The sequence below is a fragment of the Paroedura picta genome, chromosome 3 (assembly GCF_049243985.1).
Source record: "Paroedura picta isolate Pp20150507F chromosome 3, Ppicta_v3.0, whole genome shotgun sequence".
Classification (NCBI taxonomy): Eukaryota; Metazoa; Chordata; class Lepidosauria; order Squamata; family Gekkonidae; genus Paroedura; species Paroedura picta.
This window is the reverse complement of record NC_135371.1, coordinates 177,450,435-177,470,106: the sequence shown is the minus strand read 5'-3', so window position 1 is coordinate 177,470,106 and position 19,672 is coordinate 177,450,435. Positions and strand designations below refer to the sequence as shown.

The 19,672-nt window shown below is 48.1% G+C and overlaps 1 protein-coding gene across 1 annotated transcript in view; it reads right to left on the bottom strand.

The window, feature by feature from the left end:
- Positions 1-3,644: 3,644 nt before the first annotated feature.
- The window catches only part of MCOLN1 (mucolipin TRP cation channel 1), a 28,890-nt gene continuing 12,862 nt past the window's right edge, over positions 3,645-19,672 (bottom strand). Inside the window, exons 8-16 of the mRNA XM_077329999.1 lie at positions 17,527-17,623; positions 16,932-17,031; positions 14,537-14,643; positions 13,774-13,923; positions 12,097-12,198; positions 8,982-9,104; positions 7,810-8,016; positions 7,385-7,515; positions 3,645-6,922 (exon numbers count right to left, since the gene is read on the bottom strand). Of these exons, the coding sequence (XP_077186114.1) occupies positions 6,886-6,922; positions 7,385-7,515; positions 7,810-8,016; positions 8,982-9,104; positions 12,097-12,198; positions 13,774-13,923; positions 14,537-14,643; positions 16,932-17,031; positions 17,527-17,623 (1,054 nt within the window). The 3' untranslated portion in view covers positions 3,645-6,885. The remainder of the gene's footprint in view (positions 6,923-7,384; positions 7,516-7,809; positions 8,017-8,981; positions 9,105-12,096; positions 12,199-13,773; positions 13,924-14,536; positions 14,644-16,931; positions 17,032-17,526; positions 17,624-19,672) is intronic.

Genomic DNA, 19,672 nt, shown 5'->3' with positions numbered 1-19,672 from the left:
TTCATCTACCATTTGATAAATGAAATTGTCAGCCAGGCAGGTCAGAAAGTTGCATGACTGAGGACGCTTCGCAGAGTTTGTTTCCCAGCACACATCTGGGAAATTGAAGTCACCCATGATGACAAGGTCCTGCCGCTTGGATATTTTCTCAAGCTGCTCACAAAGTGCAGCATCCACATCCTCTCGTTGGTCAGGCGGTCGGTAGCAGACACCAACCACCAGACTGTTTGTTTTCCCCTCGCTTATTTTCACCCAGATGCTTTCCACTTTAGATATTCTTTCCTCCACTAGAATTTCCTGACAGGTAAGCCCTTTCCTCACATACAGTGCCACTCCTCCATCTCTTCGATCTATTCGGTTTTTTCTGAACAGTTCATATCCATCCACCATTACATTCCAGTCATGAGAATCATTCCACCAAGTTTCCACCAAGTTTATTATTTGCAGGGCCTGCAAAAGGGAACTCTTCCACCAGGCTTTGGTTGAGGTCGATCTGAATTCAATCACATCCCATTGCCCCCTAAGTCCCCCCCTCCCATGGAAACCACCACTGACATGTCCATCCTGCGGGTCCATCAGTATGTTTCCATTAAATAGACATTTTCTCCTGTGTGCCTACACATTCAACATTCCAGGAATGTGAATAGCCTGGATGAAAGCGCAAAAATTCAATACAACTAACAGTAGCCTCTTGCCAGTTGTTTGGACCCTCAGTTTCCCTATTTGTTGATATGAAACACTGTCACAGTATTCTCTGCCTTCAGCAGGATGGACAGCTAAGGACATTACACACTGTTTACAATTCCAGCAAATTAATGCCTTACAGCAGGGCATGGTGGGAAAGCAGGCTGCACTTCTCTATGACTGTCCTGTGCAGGCATGCAAGGGACTACATGTGTGCAGCAACATGCCACAGACGTATTGAGTTGAAAAGGTGACGAGGCAGGCATGGGCAAAGAATAAGCCACTGGTCTTAAAGGTGCTACTGGTCCAGTGGTCTTAAAGGTGCTACTGGACTCTGACTATGCTGTGCTAATTCTGACATGCTAGGCTTTCTCAACCAGGATTTCACATATATATATTGGGTATGACCATACCCCCCTCCCCCTTCTAAAATGGCCACTGATGGGCCTGGAGAGGGTGGGAAAGGGAGTGGCCCCAGAGGGTGAGTATACAACTATGCTTCCCAAACATATTCCGCATGATTGCCCCAGTCCTGCGGTTTCTCAAAGCCTGAACAATGTTTCAGGGGTTTCTCAATGGTCAAGAAAGTTGAGAGACCCTGTGCTGTTGGAATGGCATGCTGCAATGAGCAGGAGCACAATCCAAACTCCACAGAATATGTTAAGCCACCACTGCTGCACTCCACAGCTCCTTGCCCAGTTTTCCCTGCCACATCTGTACAGAGCAAGGAATGATGGCATGGACACAGGGTCTGGGGCAGGGAAAGTGCCACAAGTGTTACTGAACGGTGCAGAGAGAGAGGCTGGTATAAAGGCAGACAATGCATGGGGGGCATGAGGGATGCACAGACATAGGCAGGGAAGGGGAGAGGAGCAGCTGTGGGTAAGCTGTGCAACTGGACCTCAAGGTATCTGTGCCTAATAGCAGCATAAGAAACTGAAATTCTCCGTCTCTGCATCTGTAAAAGATGTGAACAGCTGCTGCTTAGACACAGAAATAAATCAAGCTATAAGTGAGTTGATTTGTTTGCCTGTGGAGTATCTCTCAGTGTAAAGCCTTAGGAAGCTCCTTGAGCAGGTCCACCAACTCTCAACCCTTCAAAGATGATAGAATGAGGGAAAGGGGCTAAACCAGGGGACCATAGATTTCCTGAACCCCCTTTAGAATACTGATGATACAGAGTGGTGGGTGCAATCACAAAATGCTTGGAGCATAAGGCAGAGCCAGTCTCAAAATGTCAGGAAATGAGATTGTGCGTATCATTAACATTAATTCTTAAATGCATGCAGAATCAGAGCTTGACAGGAATCCTTTAAAATAAAGCATATTTTCTTTTTTACACACAACTCACCTTAAGTCCTGCAGTGCTGTGGTGGCAGCTGTTATCAAAGCAATGTGGTCTTTATTATCTGCAGGGCCTGCAAAAGGGAACTCTTCTGCCAGGCTTTGGTTGAGGTCGATCTGAATTCAATCACTTCCCATTGGCCCCTGAGCCCCCCCCCTAGAAACTTGACAGGACAGCTAGCCACGTGGAAGGCAGATGGTATACTTCACATATGGCCACATCCTTTACCACATCCCAATTAAGACCAATACACTCAATCGTTGAAATGGACAGCACTGGGGGAGCCCTGACCGTGTACCCATCCCCCGACCGACCTGAGGTCTGGGACTGATGAAGGACTGAAAACTTGGGCGGGGCAGGTTCTTTTAGGGTGATCGTTTCACCTTCCAGGACCCAAGTTTTGATTCAACCTTATGCTCTGCAAAATACCTTTACATAGCAGTTAGCTCTTGCAGCCACTTAGGGAAACTCCCCAAGACTCAAGGTGGTATAGTGGTTAACACCATGGAGTGCCCATATTCAGTCAATGTTTCGACATCTGCACTGGTTACCAGTCTGCTTCCGAGTGAAGTTCAAGGTATTGGTACTAACCTTTAAGGCTTTATGCAGCCTGGGTCCTACATAATCTGCAGGACCACTTAGTTGCTTATGCCCCCCACAGGGCTCTTCACTCTGCAGGTACTAATTTACCGCTCCCTGGGATGTTTTGTCTGGCCTTGACCAGGGCCAGGGGCTTTTCGGTCCTGGTCACAGCCTGGTGGAATGAGATCCCAGCAGAGCTGAGGCCCCTGACTGAGTTGCTGGCTTTCTGCAGGGCCTGCAAGATGGAGCTCTTCCTCCAGGCTTATGGTTGATGCCAGGAAGGCATCGGGGTGTTTTCATCGGAGGATCCCCCCTCCATGTTGATTAGATATGGCCCTCGCTCCAACTATCAGAGAACCGACTCTTGGGCTGAATGGGGGGGTGAGGGTTAGGGTGCTTACAGGATTGATTTGCCATCTGTCTAATTGGGATAATTTGCAATTGTTTTTATGGGATGTTTTATGGGTTTTATTGTATTTGCTGCTGTTGGAAACTGCTGCGAGACCATTGGAGAACACCGATATAGAAATCTAAAAATAAATAAATAAATATAAATGTCAGGAACTCACAGCCCCGACTTCAAAGCCAGTGCCTCGGGACCGGCAACAACAAACTCACCGCAGAGGGGACCGACGAGGGCAGCTCGGGCTGGTCGGCAGACAGGGAGGTTTTGGAGAGCGGGCAGACGGCACTGTGAGGCAGGGCGCGGCTGAGAGAATGGGCCTGAAAGCCAGAAGTGTCTGAGGGACGCTCTCCAGAGATGCGCTCTACTTGTGAGCTCGGGAGGTGGGGTCAATCAGGGAGGGAAGAGTACTGAACAGATGACGACAGAGTCGATGAGGAGGAGGGGCTCAGCAGTAGCGGGGAGGTTACTGTGAGCTCGGGGACAGAAAGCAAGAGAGAAAGCACGGAGTTCCCATTCCGAGACCTGCCGAAGGTGAGAGAAGTTTACTTCCCAGCCCTGAGTGATCCAACCCAGCACGGCAGTGGACGAGACCTGGTGAACCTGACAATAAATTTCTCTACGCAATACTAATTGTTGAAGGAAAGCAGTTTAATACAATCTCTAATGTGCACAGTTTGCAAAAGAGTTTGGGGTACAATGCTAGGGAAACTACCTTCAAAAGTTGCCATTTTCTCCAGATGAACTGATCTCTGTAGTTTAGAAATCTGCTGTAATTTTGGGACAAACTCACCTGGAGCTTGGAAGGCCAACATCTATTGTTGTATAAATCAGTGTTAAATAGAAGCAACATAATTTCTTTGTTGAAAACTGTGTGAACCAGAAATTTCAAAAAATCAGCTAGGTTTACTCACAACCACACTTTTATATGCATACAAGTGGAGGACTTGGAGAGGGTCTCTTGTTTACAACTCTTCCCCTTGGCTGACAGCGTCTGTAAGGTAAAGGTATCCCCTGTGTAAGCACTGGGTCATGTCTGACCCTTGGGGTGACGCCCTCCAGCGTTTTCATGGCAGACTCAATACAGGGTGGTTTGCCAGTGCCTTCCCCAGTCATTGCCGTTTACCCCCCAGCAAGCTGGGTACTCATTTTACCGACCTCGGAAGGATGGAAGGCTGAGTCAGCCTTGAGCCGGCTGCTGGGATTTAACTCCCAGCCTCATGTGCAGAGCTTCAGACTGCATGTCTGCTGCCTTACCACTCTGCTCCACAAGAGGCTCTGACAGCTTCTGTAGCTGCTCCTATTTACCAACATCCTTCTCTCCTTCTCACCCACCAACCAATTTACCTTTATTTGCCTCCCTTAAGCTTCCCTCTTCCTTACAGGCTGTACCCAGGAAAACTATGACCAAGTACAGAACCAGCCATTGGGTCAAGCTCCACTGCACTATGCTAACTGATGTGTCCAGAACTTGCTAGGGCCTCTGTATCCCCTTCCCCACTCTTATTTCGGCTTTCATTCTTCCTAGTAACCCCATATTATATCTTCCTGCTTCTCTCTCTTCTTTCCACTCAATCAACCTGTCTTTTATCTACCCCCCCCCCCCCTTAGCTATACTGACATTTACATCATGTCTTTTTGTACATTGGGTACCTTAAGCAGCTTACATCATTCTCCTCTCCTCCATTTTCTCCTGACAACCAGCCCGCGAGGTCAGTTAGACTGAGAATGTGTAACTGACTTAAGGCCAACCAGTGAGCTTCCACAGTGGAATGAGAAGTCTAACCTGGTCTGAAACCACCAGACCACAACGGCTGGCTTTCATAAGGAATAGTGGCAAACAGTCCAGCCTGGGTGAGTCCAGCAAGTCATGTTGTAGCAAGTCACCTGGTGGCTGTAGCCAAGCCTAGCACAGCCCTGGTGAATCATTGCTTAACAGCCTACCTGGAAGAGCCCTGCTTCCTCCCCTTGCCTTTTACTGAGACTCCTTGGAGGAGCCCATCCTCCTCCTACCCCCACTTGCCCATCTTGAGTACAGAAAGGAATGTTCACCAGGCTCTTGTGAAATGACATTTACAGATCACAGCAGCCATCACAAGGCTCACTAGCCACCAACTACATCATGAAGAGGCCTTATGCTGAATCTGACCTTTGGTCCACCAAGTTCATTCTCATCTACTCTGACTGACGATGGCTCTCCAATGTCTTAGGACGATGTCTTTCACGTCACTTGCTGAATGGCCTTCTAACTGGAGAGTCCAGCAATTGAACTGAGGACCTTCTGCATACCTAGCAGACATTTTGTCCCTGAACCCACAATGAGATTTGCACCTCAGCCCAGTCCGGGAAGGGAAGGACCTGGGTGACTGCAGCTCAGCTCCAGAGGAAATTCACTGTCCTGCCCACTTCACAGTGGTATTTTAAGACACCCCCCACCCCCACCTTCAGAAGATACTTCAAAAGATGCTGATTTCCTTCCATGGCATCCAAACCTGCCTGCTAGGTACAAAGCCAATAAGATGTCTAGGACACTGTCTAACGGGGAGGCCAAGCAACATCTTGGCGCCCATCCTGAGACAAAGATGGCTTCTGCCATGCACACCACCCATAGCAGCAAGCAAGAGACATTCTACAATGCAGTGACGGGCTGTCTGTCCCTGGTCACACCTTTCTGCAACTTCTAATTCCAAAATTAATTTTTTTAAATGGGTATATCTATTGGTGGTGGTACCATCTCTGCACTCATCTGCTCCAGAGGAGGCATTGGAGGTGGGGCACAGCCATACCCAGGCACCATAGAAGAAGGCAGGTAGTCTCAGCCACAGAACTTCCGGAGAAAGCAGCACGGGCAAAGCCATGCCCAAAAATACACCAGCAGCTGCCTCAGAGCCTGGCAGGCCTGGTACAGGCCTCAGAAAGGAGATGGCAATCAGGCACCAAATGGAACCTGGGAACAGGCCAGAAGAGGAGGTAGCTGGCTGCAGCTAAGACCTCCAGGAGCCATGCTGTCAGACAGGGAACTGCCCCTGGGGGGGGGCACATAGCTGGAGATGAACAGGCCCATCCATGGAGGCCATTAGCCCAGTTCTTCCCTCACCATGGCCCACAAGGGGTGTTTGGGGTCAACCCTCCCCTGGGAACCCTTTATTAGGCCAGCCCAAAGAAAGCCAAAGAGTGAGGGTCAGAGTGCTCTCAAGATACCAAAAGAAAGGCTTCTGGTAGAGGCAAATCCATCCCCCAAAGAGGGGCTTCTGTTCATTTCTCTATTTTTACCCCCACCCTTCCCCCGCATGGGGACTCAAAGGGGATTACATCATTCTCATCGCCTCCATTTTAACCTGACAACAACCCTGCAGGGCAGATTACATCATCCAGCAAGAGTCCATGTGAGAATCTGAACCTGGCTCTCCCACACACAAGTCCGACCCATCTAATAGCTATACCAGATGGGCCCTTTTTGGTTGTGGATTGGGAAAAGGGTACCTCTGAAGTGCGTTGCAGTGCTGTACTCCAGCCCTCTGCCAGCAGAGACTGATATGGGTTTGCACCACCCTAGCCACTTGACAACTTTCTTAGCCATCCACAGCATGGACAATTTGTGGCAGAAGGACTCACACGGTGTTACTGGAAGTCTACAGGGACTGTTCAGAATGTGTCACCAGCAGCCTCAACCTCCAGGCACATATCCCTTCTTGCAGTCTCACAGGCTCTCTTTGGAACTGGCACCAGGCCCATGGGAAGCCATGCCATCAGCAGCCACCTCGTGCCATCCACATTGCCAGTGAGCAGTCTGCAGGAGGCCAAGGTCTATATCCCAAGCAACCTTGCTTCAAGCAGCAGAGCTGGACCTTCATTTGTCACGTTACAGATCTCAGTTGACAACCAAGACGTTCTCCTCCAGTGGAGTTCTGGGGGGGGGGGGGAGATGCAGAGAAAAGGGGAAAAAAGGAAAAAATCAGACTGGAAATCCCTTGAGACCTTGCTAATGAAGAGAGCACAATCTGTCCCAGACTATAAGCAGTAGCCTCAATACCCCCCAATCCATCCCCCAGCATTCAGTGTATGTTCTGAAGTCTCAGTCCAAATTGTAATAGAATCAATACAATTATAGAATAAGAGAATTGGGACTGTTACCATAAAGGTAGCCCACAGAAGGGTGCCTCACACAGAGACTTCATGCACAGAACCCAATGATTGGACTCTGAGCAGGTTGGTACATGCAGAAACCCACCTGGCAGACACTGAGTATGGAGTCAGTAGGGCCCCTCAACAAACCTAGGAAGCCAGGCCATGTTGGAGTTTTTCAACTCCAGCTGCTTAACCCCAAAGTGAATGAGAAGAGATGCAAGCCGGACCCCCAGCAGACTTACGGTTCACAGCAGCAGAAGGCAGAGCATGAGGAATTGTTTTCCTGCCGAAACCTGCCAGAATTCGGGCTGTCCTTGCACTCAGCTATATAGGCATGGAGCTGTGTGGCCGCCATCTCACCCGCACACTGATGCTGCAAGAACAAGAGGCAAAAGGAATTCAACAGGTTTGCTCAGTAGCTGGCCTTTCTTAGGACTATGCTGAGGGGCAAGTCAGGACAGATCTAGAACTAAAGATATAAAAGAAGGACCCCCTTAGAAAACAGAAGTTCAGGACAACACTCTTGACCTTTATTAACAAGGCCGCCCCCTCCAACTCACAAACCCCTCTGATGTTCATATAGCGCTCAGATAAGGAACCATGCCAGAGTTCAGACAATTCAGTTCTCAGCCAACAACATAGCTGTCCTGGCTCTGCCTTGACTTACCTTGATGGTCTCGTAGGAGCCAGTGATCAAAGCAATGAACAGGCTAAGCACCATGTAAATGAAGAGACTGATGAAGGTGTACAAATAGACCTGACTGAAGAGCCACACTAGGTAGCTGTTCTGCTGCATCTCAGCAAAAGTCACAAACATGTCATCTCCATTGATGAGGGAGAAAAGGCATTCTGACACCATCGAAAGGGAGCGGAACTGAAAGCATAAGACCAGACAAAGAAATAAAGGACAAGTGAAACAGAAAAAAATGCAGAAATAGTTGGTGCTGTTTGCAGCAGCACAGTGTACTAGCTACCAATGTTCCACAGACAATGATGAGATATATGCTGCAAACCAGAATGACTGGTGGCATAACCATTCAGTACAGACCGGAGATTTTGGACCTCATACAGTCATCACTGTAAGTTGCAGGACCAGTCCTGCAATTCAGCTGAGCAACAGCCAAATACATAGCTAGCCAACTATGATATGCAGATCTTGCAGACAATCATAGAGTTGGAAGGGACATCTAGTCCACCCCCAGCACAATGCAGGAACTCACAACTGCTTGCCTACCCACAGTGACCCCAATTCCATGCCCAAGTGCTCCCCACCCCACCAAAAATCTCCAGAATCCAGTCTGGCCTGGAGGAAATTTGCCTATCATCCCACAGTGGTGATCAACAATTCCCTGAATATGCAAGGAAGGGCCACAAGAGACAAGTTGGCCATCTGTGCACAACCAAAATTGAGAAACTTGCATCTCTGTGAATATGGCAAACCATCCACACTGCAGAGAGCTGTTTTTTACGTTCTTCTGATATATGAAACAGATTGATCTTTTGCTCAAAACAGAGCAGAAAACTCTCCATAGCCGAGGGAGGAAATTCTGATAGGCTGCTAAAATGGAATCAATCCCTGCTGTTTCTCTTTGACATGTGGGAGGCTGGCATATTTATCACAGGACTACATTTGGCATGGGCAGCGGCCAATGAGAAAAAGCCTGCCACATGTAGCAGGGGACTCCCAAATAACCATTAAGCCCTGGTCATATTAGTCTTCTCAGGCATGAGTATCCATCACTGTCTCCCTGAGAGAATACTTTGGAATAGGTCATTGTTTTGTTTGCTTTGACAAACGCATCTTGGTGCTCAGCACCACATCCAGCTCCTACCAGGTACCTTGACATGGTAGGGTCCCAACACGATCCAGCCGCAGAAGCAGTAACCCAAGTAAATGACCGCCACACAGCAGCAGAAGCGAATGACGTTGGGGAAGGCAACTCGCATGGTGACAATAAGAATCTAGGGAGAAATCCAGTGAGGAATATAGAATCATAGAATCATAGAAAAGGCCCTGGTCGAGGCCAGGCAAGCCTCCTTGGGGCCAGGGATGACCAATAAGAATCCCAGAATCATAGAGTTGGGCCATACAGGCCATCTAGTCCAACCTCCTGATCAACGCAGGATCAGCCCAAAGCATCCTAAAGCATCCAAGAAAAGTGTGTATCCAACCTTTGCTTGAAGACTGCCAGTGAGGGGGAGCTCACCACCTCCTTAGGCAGCCTATTCCACTGCTGAACTACTCTGACTGTGAAAATTTTTTTCCTGATATCTAGCCTATATTGTTGTAGTTGTAGTCTAAACCCATTACTGCACGTCCTTTCCTCTGCAGCCAACGGAAAAAGCATCCTGCCCTCCTCCAAGTGACAACCTTTCAAATACTTAAAGAGGGCTATCATGTCCCCTCTCAACCTCCATTTCTCCAGGCTGAACATTCCCAAGTCCCTCAACCTATCTTCATAGGGCTTGGTCCCTTGGCCCCAGATCATCCTCGTCGCTCTCCTCTGTACCCTTTCAATTTTATCTACGCCCTTCCTGAAGTGAGGCCTCCAGAACTGCACACAGTACTCTAGGTGTGGTCTGACCACTGCCGTATACAATGGAACTATGACATCTTGTGATTTTGATGTGATGCCCCTGTTGATACAGCCCAAAATGGCATTCGCCTTTTTTACCGCCGCATCACACTGCCTGCTCATGTTTAGTTTACAATCCACAAGTACCCCAAGGTCTCGTTCACACAGTGTTACCTAGAAGCGTATCCCCCATCCAGTAGGCATGCTTTTCATTTTTCTGACCCAGATGCAGAACTTTACACTTATCTTTATTAAATTGCATCTCATTTGCCCATTTTTCCATTGTGTTCAGAGCTCGCTGAACTCTGTCTCTATCTTCTGGAGGATTTGCCAGTCCTCCCAATTTGGTGTCATCTGCAAACTTGATTAGTCCCTCCACCCCTTCATCTAGATCATTAATAAATATGTTAAAAAGTACCGGACCGAGCCCTGAGGTACCCCGCTACTCGCCTCTCTCCAGTCTGATTAAACACCACTGACAACAACTCTTTGAGTGCGGTTCTCTAACCAATTCCCTATCCACCTATCTGAAAATCCAGATTGCAGTCCTTCAATTTATCCATCAGAACATCATTGGAACCTTATCAAAAGCTTTACTAAAATCCAAGTAAACGACATCAACTGCATTTCCAGAGTACTGTACTGATTACAGGCTAGATTACTGTAACTAGCGCTACATGGCTTTATTCCAGAAATTACAGCTGATGCAGAATGTGGCTGCTCAGGTCTTTATCAGGACCCGATGGGCTCACATTCCACCTGCCTCCAACAGGTTCAAGGTGCTGGTTTTGATCTTTAAGGCCTTACGCATTAGAATCATAGAATCACAGACTTGGAAGGGGCCATATAGGCCATCTAGTCCAACCCCCTGCTCAACGCATTCTGGGTTCTGCATTTCTGAGGGACCGCCTCTCCAAGTATGTTTCCTGAAGAGCATTGCTCTCTGTTAATTCTAACCAGTTGGTGGTTCCCTGGCCCCAAAGAAGTGTGATTGGCCTCAACCATAACCAATGTCTTCTCCACCCTTGTACCAGCCTGTTGGAATGAGCTGCCAGAAGGAATCCAGGACTTTTGATAGTTCCGAAGGGCCTGTAAAATGGCGCTCTCCCACCAAGCATATAGTTGAGGCCAAAATGAGCAATGTAACATTGGGATGGGCCTCCTTAATCTCTTCTCTGTTTCTCCATCATGGGAAACTTGAATTTGGGAACAACTGGAAATTATAGACCCACTAGTGAATCATCAGAGCATTTTATTCTTACCTTTATATTAATATATCTATTTACTGGTCTTATTAATATGAAACACATCTTCTAGCGTGTTTGGTGAAACAGAAGTCCTTGGACATGAAGTCTGTGAGTCCTGGCCCCCCAAGCTTGCTAGAAGATGGCTGGAGGTGGCTGGCATGGAGGCAGCCAGCGGTGGTGGTAGCACTGGCGGTGCAGCTGGCCCAGCCCTGCCAACGCTGCTCAGCAATTCTTGGCCAACAAAAGTGGTGCAGGCCAGCCAAGCCCTGCCCAGTGAGTCCCAGGCAGCAGCACACGTGTCCTGGGGCAGCCCAGCTATACCGCTGCTGCCCGGCGAGTCCGGGGCAGCAGCAGAATGGCTGACCCAGCCACGGAACCTGGGCCATCTGCAGCGCCCCTGCCCTTGGAGTCTGGCCTAGCCCAGGCTGCATGGGAGCCTCAAAGGTAAGGAGAGAGAAGAGAAGGGGGGAAGCTATGTGTTTGTTTGGGGGGGGGGGTGCATGTGTGTCTGGGAGAGGGAGAGGAGGGAGGGACCAGAGACAAGGTCAGGGAAGTGAGAGGTTAGGGTGGAGAGAGCAGGAGTGAGTGAGGGGGAAAGGAGCCTGTGTCTGAGAGAGGGAGGGACCAGGAAGGATGTCAGGGAAGCAGGAGGGGAGGAATCTCTCCATGTATTGTGTTCCACATAAGTGTTGAGAATCCTCATCAGAAGATTTTTTGTTTTATGATTCATGATTTTACAATTTTAACTATGTACAAATGTCTGCAGGAAGGGAGGGTCTACAAATTAAACAAAAATAAATAACTTTGTACTAGAATCTGGGAGGGGTCAAGTTCCTGTTCCAGCTCAACCTGTGGATCTGTCAAATCAGTGATCCAAATAAGGAGAAGTAGACTCCAGGAACACAGGTGCAGGCAGGAACAAATCTCACCTGTAGGGTAATCCACATTATACTGTACACATGTAAAATTAGGTACCAAATGAATTTATCACTTTGAACAGATGTATAAAAGAAAACCAAAACCAATACAGTTTCAGATCCAGAGACTGAGAGGTGACTCTTGGTCTTGTCTATAGACCTGCTTGTCATGAGGAGCGGGGGTGGGGGGGAGGGAAGTAGATGTTAAACTCACATTGTATTTCTGAAAGAAGCTGAGATATCGCATGACACCAACCCAGACCAGGAGAGTGGAGGTACCCAGGAGGATGCTGCACAAATCATAGCTGGCCAAGTTCTGTAAACAACAAATATCAGTTTCTTCAGGCAGGGCTTATGGAATCATAGAATAATAGAGTTGAAGGGACCTCCTGGGTCCTATAGTCCAACCCCCTACACTATGCAGGACACTCACAACCCTATCGCTCATCCACTGTAACCTGCCACCCCTTAAGCCTTCACAGAATCAGCCTCTTCGTCAGATGGCTATCCAGCCTCTGTTTAAAAATGTCCGAAGATGGATAACCCACCACCTCCCGAGGAAGCCTGTTCCACTGAGAAACCGCTCTGACTGTCAGGAACTTCTTCCTGATGTTTAGATGGAATTTCTTTTGAATTAATATCATCCCATTTGTTCTGGTCCATACCTCTGGGGCAAGAGAGAACTCTGCTCCAGATCCCCTCTCAGTCGTCTCCTCTTCAGGCTAAACAGACCGAACTCCCCCAACCTTTCCTCATATGTCTTGGTCTCCAAACCCCTCACCATCTTTGTTGCCCTCCTTTGGGCATGCTCCAGTTTGTCTATATCCCTCAACTGTGGTGCCCAAAACTAAACACAGTGCCCCAAGTAAGGCTGAACCAGAGCAAGGGTCAAGTGACTAAGGGTAAACAAACTGAAGTTTAGTCCAAGCATGATAAGAGGTGATGCAGGTGGAAAAGGAAGAATATTTGTCTGTGTTCATCTATTTAGATTTAAACAGAACAGCTAGATTCCAGGTCATTTCACTGCTGACCTAAGAGTGACAGTCCTCCAAACGAGAAGCTTAAAGGAAGACTGCTGAACAGGAGTTCATTCACAAGCTCATAATAGTAAACCCTCAAGGTTCAATAGGTACATAGGATTCTTATGTTCAAGTGGGTAATCGTATTGGTCTGAAGCAACATAACAAAGTTTGACTCTATTGCCACCTTTAAGTTTTATTCTGGGTATAAACCTTTATGAGCACACAGTTCTCCCTACATATGCTAATTTTCTGACCCCAAGCCTTTTTCCTCTGATCTAATCAAGCTACTTACCACATGCATTGTACCTCTACATCCTAACTTGCTTCTTTACAACACCCCTCCCACCTTCAGGTTCCAAAGTCTCCACTTTCTCTGGTATTTGGACTCTTAAAAGCTGCTTCTTTGAAACCTCTGTGGGACTTTAAGATGTGACTGGGCTCGAATCTGGCTGTCCTGCAGCAGACCAACATAGCTATCCTCTCCAACAGATGTTGATAGGTCACTCCAGAAACCCACCATGTGAAAGATAAAACATATCACTGATATTGCTGACCTGCCTTCTTTCCAAGCAGTCAAGCTCCTTATTTAAACTCTGCTGACCTGGCTATGCTGATCCATGCTGCCATAACTTCCAGATCAGACTACAAAGAAATGTAGGCTCAGTCCAAAGAGTGTTTGATAGGTTAATTGTTTCCAGCAGTTTTGGCATGGCCTTGCATCTGAGAAGATATGGCAAAATAGAAGTGTTTTAAAGAAAACGGGCTACCCTTTTTTGTACCACAAGCTGAGATGGGAAGCAGAGACTGCCGCCTGGAATTCAAAGCCTTCTCAGAGAAGTCACCCAGAGTCTGCCAGGCCAGTGACTTACTTTGGACTCAATTCCAATCTTCATGATGGTGCCAGACACAGTGAGGATATCACTCACAACGAGCAGTATGTACCATCCATTCACAAACTCCATGCGGTCGGACAGGCAGACACCCTGGTCATAATGCTGCTGGAAGAACCGGCTGAACTCCTGAGAACATAAAAGGGTGTCCTGATGATCTAAGGTCTTACCCAAAGGACAGGGCTACTTCTACCTATCATCAGAGTTTCTATGAAGAGAGGTGAACTGTATAGCTACTTCCTTGGCCTAATGATCCATCTGTTTCTACGCCCCAAACGTTTTGAGCCTGTGGGCACCTTTGGAATTCAGGCACAAGGTAGTGGCTGCTGCAGGAGGCACAGCCCACCACAAAAGGGCTGTCACAGGAGACAGAGCCACACATACGCACAGGGAGCCAAGCGGAATGGAAAAAGAGTGGTAATTTCAACAGCACAATAGCAAAAAGAAGCAAGAGATAATGAAACTGAAGAGAAAACAAACAAATTAAAACAATCTGTGTAGCCAATCCAATCTCCAGGGACCAATCACATGCCAGCCACAACCACTTCCTGAAAACACTCCCTGGTTGGTGCCAGGCAAAGTTGTTAACAAACCCCACAGTACTCACTGGCACTGCACTGGGGGCCCTGGAGCCTAGATGGATCAAGGGTGGAAGCTCACGCTACATCCCCAGGCTCTGTGCGGCACCCCACACGGCCCTGCAGCCCCACAGATCATTCTTGGCTATTGTAGCGGTGCTTACATGCTGCAGACGAAGACCTCTGACAATCGAGCGGGTGCATAAGATGAAGGAAAGAGCGCAGATGAGGAGCACTACCACATCAAAGAACATCCGCAAACTATTGTCTCCTGCAAGGAAGGAGTATGGCAGCAATTCATTATGCATAAACCATGTAGATTATTTAACAAGCATTTAGTGTGTGTGTGTGTGTGTGTGTGTGTGTGTGTAAACCTTATTGGCATAACAATAAGAGGCAAGTACAGCCAAGCAGGGTAAAATTATAATAGAGTAAAATACGCTAATATTATAGATTAAAATACAATAAAATCAGCTGATTAAAACATCTTAATTCTAGCTCGATAAACAGCCATTAAAAATTCAGCTACACACAATGTGGTCTCTGCAGAAAGATAATTAAGCAGAAACAATCTTTCCCTTCTTAGGACATGCTGGTATCTTCCTGCAAGGACACTTGAGGGAAGACAACTCATTCTTGCCAGCATGAAAACTTTACGAAGGGCTGGACTGGTAAGATTATAAAAATAATTAACAATTTCCCCTCGATTTAATCGAATCCCCAGAGCAGCAGGAGAACATACGCAGGGTTGTGCTGGAAACATTTTGGACTGTTCGGCCACCACTAATCTTTGTTTCAAAAATTTTTGAATTTCAGACTCATTATAAGGAAAAAATCTGTTGAAAATCCTATTTCTACAATTTTAGCTTCAATACTGAGAAACCATGAGCTGCATTGTGGGTCCATCTTTAAGTAAAAGAGTAAGCTATGCGACTCCACTCTGAAAAGTATTTCAAGCCAAAATTTAAAAATTATCAGCCAAGCCTTGGTTTCTAAAAAATGTTGGCCACAGCACACTATAGGGTACACACATGGGAGCACCAAGAATTTGGCGAAAGAAGGTTCCCTGAATCCCTTCTATCTTCCTATTGAAAGTCTTTGCCCAAATTGGAATAGCAAGCATCTAGTATTTAGCAAGCATTCAGTATGCAGGACTCTAAAGGACAAACCCCAAAGCTTAAAATCCCAGGTATCCTGGTTTTTGAGACTGGTCTACAAGAAGCACCTACTGCCACCAGAGGAGAATACTCCATGGTGGAGGCCAGAGCTACAGAAAGGATTAGGATCCAAGTGTGTTTGTTCACAACTTTATCAACAATATTCTCTCTCAAAACCGAGAGCAATTCAGCACATACTACTAGTGCTACAAATAAATACCATTAAACAGCTTCACTAGCCATTGCCACTGAAGGAGCTGAGAAATAGAGTCCCACAGGGGAGCAGAAAACTCAGGGGGAAACCCCCTCCCCAAGTAGCTTCAGCCTCCACTTCCTGCTACTAAGCACTGCAGCCTGGCTGGAAAAGCAGCCAGCATCCTCTGCTGCCATCGTGTTCGGGCCCAAATCGGCAGCCAGCATTCTCTGCCACTGCTCCCACCACTTGACCTGCCACAGCCAAGCTGTCTGGCCGAGCAAGATTTCCCTGACCATATGGCTGAACCCAGCATGGCTCCCCTGTTCTGTTTCAGGGAATTAAACTCACCCCAGAAATTTAATTTTTTCTCTTTTTGGGTTTTTCTGCAAGCCTGGTGAGTGCCCCAACTTTGCTGAAAAATCTGTTTGGCCTCTGTGTGGCAGATCTAGCTAATCTTATCCATTTGGTGCCTCTTAATAATTATGAAACAGCCTTGGGAGACAGACTGTCCGGCCTCTGCAGGGCCAATCAGGGTGCAGCCAGCTGCACCCTGATTGGCCCTGCCCTTATAGCTCCCGCCTTCCCTTACCAAGCCTTCACCTCTTGCCTCACAGACATGCCTGGCTGCTACAGCCAGCCAGCCGGTGACTCCTCTGCTCCCCAGGTAAGAGGCACAGGCCCTAGGTGTGCTTTCAAGGCCTTTGGGAAGCCATCCAGCCAAGAGGGGTGGGAGGGAGAGGGAGTGCTTCCCAAAGGCCTGCAAAGGTCTCGCTGAGGGACCGGGTGTGCTTGCAAGGCCTTTGGAAAGCCATCCGGCCGAAGGGGGGTGGGGGGAGAGAAAGTGCTTCCCAAAGGCCTGCAAAGGCCTTGCTGCCGCCCCAGCTGTGACTCTTTCAAACCCCGTTCTTACGAATGGGCTTTGCCACTAGTAGTATATAATACTTAATGTACTTAATAATACTCAAGAATGTGTTTTGAACAAGAGCTGGATATTCTTCCCCCAGGGATTCAGGGAAGGGGGAGTGGAACATGGAACATACAGCCTTAACAACTTCTGTAACACCTCTGATGCTACAACTTCACAAAGGAGTCAAATGCCCTCTGGCACTGACCAGCAGGCCACTAAAGACCAAATTCACTCTCTTCCAGCACCATCCTTTGTTTCTGCTTGTGGCGTCCTGAATTCTCTCTGCATCCAGCCTGTACCTTTGCCAAACACACTGGGGTCTTTGCACTCCTGGATGTCCACTTTGTTGTCCAAGTGGATCTTCACTCGGCCACTGTGTGCTTTATTGTCAAATACAACCTGACAGCAGAAAAGGAAAGAATTACAATGTACCTTTCATCCAGACACTGGATGAGAATGTCACTGGGGAGCACATGAGCCTTTCATGAGAGCTAGTTCTCCACATAGAATCATGGAGTTCGAAGGGACCTCATGGGTCATCTAGTCCAACCCCCTGCACTATGCATGATACTCACAACCCTATCACTCATCCACTGTAACCTGCTACCCCTTAAGCTTTCACAGAATCAGCCTCTCCGTCAGATGGTTTAAAAATCTCCCAAGATGGAGAACCCACCACCTCCCAAGGAAGCCTGTTCCACTGAGAAAACGCTCTGTCAGGAACTTCTTCCTGATGTTTAGCCAAAAATTCTTTTGAATTGATTTCATCGTATTGGTTCTGGTCCGTCCGTCTGGGGCAAGAGAAAACAACTCTGCTCCATCCTAGATATGGCAGCTTTTTAAATACTTGAATATGGTTAACATGAAGAGAGAGTCCTTAAAGCAAATACCCACCGTTATAGAAAAGGTGTAGCAGTCTGGAATTTCATTGTTGATGATTGTCTGGATGTTGATGGCTTTCAGCTTGAATTGGATGGTGACATTAATCAGCCTGCCAGAGAAAAATATTTGATGAATGGATTCTAGAGTTGTGTGGGGCTAGAGAAAAAAGAAGAAAACTAGAAGAAACACACATTTCTCCATCAGAAACACAGGAAATTTTGGAAAACTGAAAAAATTCCCCGTGAAGTGGATTGCTTCTTTAATAGAACAAAGATATACTCACTGAATGTTTTATTTGCAGAGTTTTAGGTAAGGCGGTCAACAATGTTAGATGACAACTCCTGTACATGTACATGACATATCTGCAAGGATGTGTAATGCTGCTAATATTTATTTTTATTATTATTACTAGCTTCAAAGCCTGTTCGTAAGAAAGGGCTTTGAAACGTGCCCTCCCCCCGCAGCCGTCTTGGATGCTGTGGGGAAGCCCCCCCAGCCTCCCTTGCGAAGCCGCGGCTTCCCCGCGGCCTGCAGAGCACACCCGGTGCCTCCACAAGGTGCTGGGTGGGCTCTGCGGCCCGCAGGGAAGCCTTCCCGCCCCCCCCCGGCCGCTTCCCCACAGCCCGCAGAACACACTCGGTGCCTCCGCGCATGTTGGGTGGGCTCTGTGGGCTGTGGGGAAGGCATCCCTGCCCCTCCCGTGACCACTTCACTGCGGTGAACAGAGCACACCCGGCGCCTCAGTGAGACGCCGGGTGTGCTCTGCGGGCCGCAGGAAAGCCTTGGGAATGTTCAGCCTGGAGAAAAGGAGGTTGAGAGGGGACATGATAGCCCTCTTTAAGTATTTGAAAGGTTGTCACTTGGAGGAGGGCAGGATGCTGTTCCCGTTGGCTGCAGAGGAGAGGACACGCAGTAATGGGTTTAAACTTCAAGTACAACGATATAGGCTAGACATCAGGAAAAAGTTTTTCACAGTCAGAGTAGTTCAGCAGTGGAATAGGCTGCCTAAGGAGGTGGTGAGCTCCCCCTCACTGGCAGTTTTCAAGCAAAGGTTGGATGCACACTTTTCTTGGATGCTTTAGGATGCTTAAGACTGATCCTGCATTGAGCAGGGGGTTGTACTAGATGGCCTGTATGGCCCCTTCCAACTCTTTGATTCTATGATTCTAATAAAAACCCTTAGAAAAATAACAATACACACGTATACCAACCATAAGACAAGATATGGCAAAAAAAACCACAAGCCTTTCCTACCAAAAGATAACCCATTCTAGAAGGGAGACAGACAGAGGGCGCTGTTGGCATTCTCCACTGCTACTTAGTTTATTCCTGTAAGGGGGGGGGGCTGATCATCCTTGTGGCTCAACCTCAACCAACTACATGACGGATATTCCTGCAAGTTTTTCACTTGCAGGAATGTTTTCATTCCTGGGGTGGAGATAGATGGGATCAGCAACAAATGGTAAAGTGACAACCATTAAGCCAGTGGTTCTCAACCTTGGGGTTGCAATCCCATTTGGGGTCGCATTGCCCCTTCTTCAGGGTCCCCAGTTTGCTTGCCGCTGCCGCAGCAGTGGCAGTGGCAAGTGTTGGCGGTGGCACGTGGTAGCGGGAAACAAGTGTACCTAACAGGCAGCGGTGGCAGGCAGCAGCAGCAAGGGGCCGCCGGAGGAGCCATTGCAATGGCCACCCCGACTGTTGTGCGCCTGTGCCGCCTGTTGCTACCCACTGCCGTTGCCCGCTGCCGCTTCCAGACGCTGTCACCTTCCCCTGAAGGTACAGGCCAGGCACAGACGAAGGCCACCTGGAGGGAGGGGTCAAGCATGGGCGTCTCCCCGGTGCCCTGACTTGGCTTGCAAGCCTGGCACGTAGGAGATTCAGGCGCGGGAGGTGGGGCAGTGGGTCGGTGCCACAGGAAACCTCCCGGTCCAGAGGTAGGTTATTAGGGACTGTGCAAAAAAACTTGATTAAACTTATGAGGAGAAAAACAATCCAGCTGAGTGTCTTGTTCAGTGCCTATTTAAAATCATAGAGTTGGAAGGGGCCATACAGGTGACAACCGTTAAGCCAGTGGTTCTCAACCTTGGGGTTGCAACCCATACAGGCCATCTAGTCCAACCCCCTGCTCAACGCAGGATCAGTCCAAAGCATCCTAAAG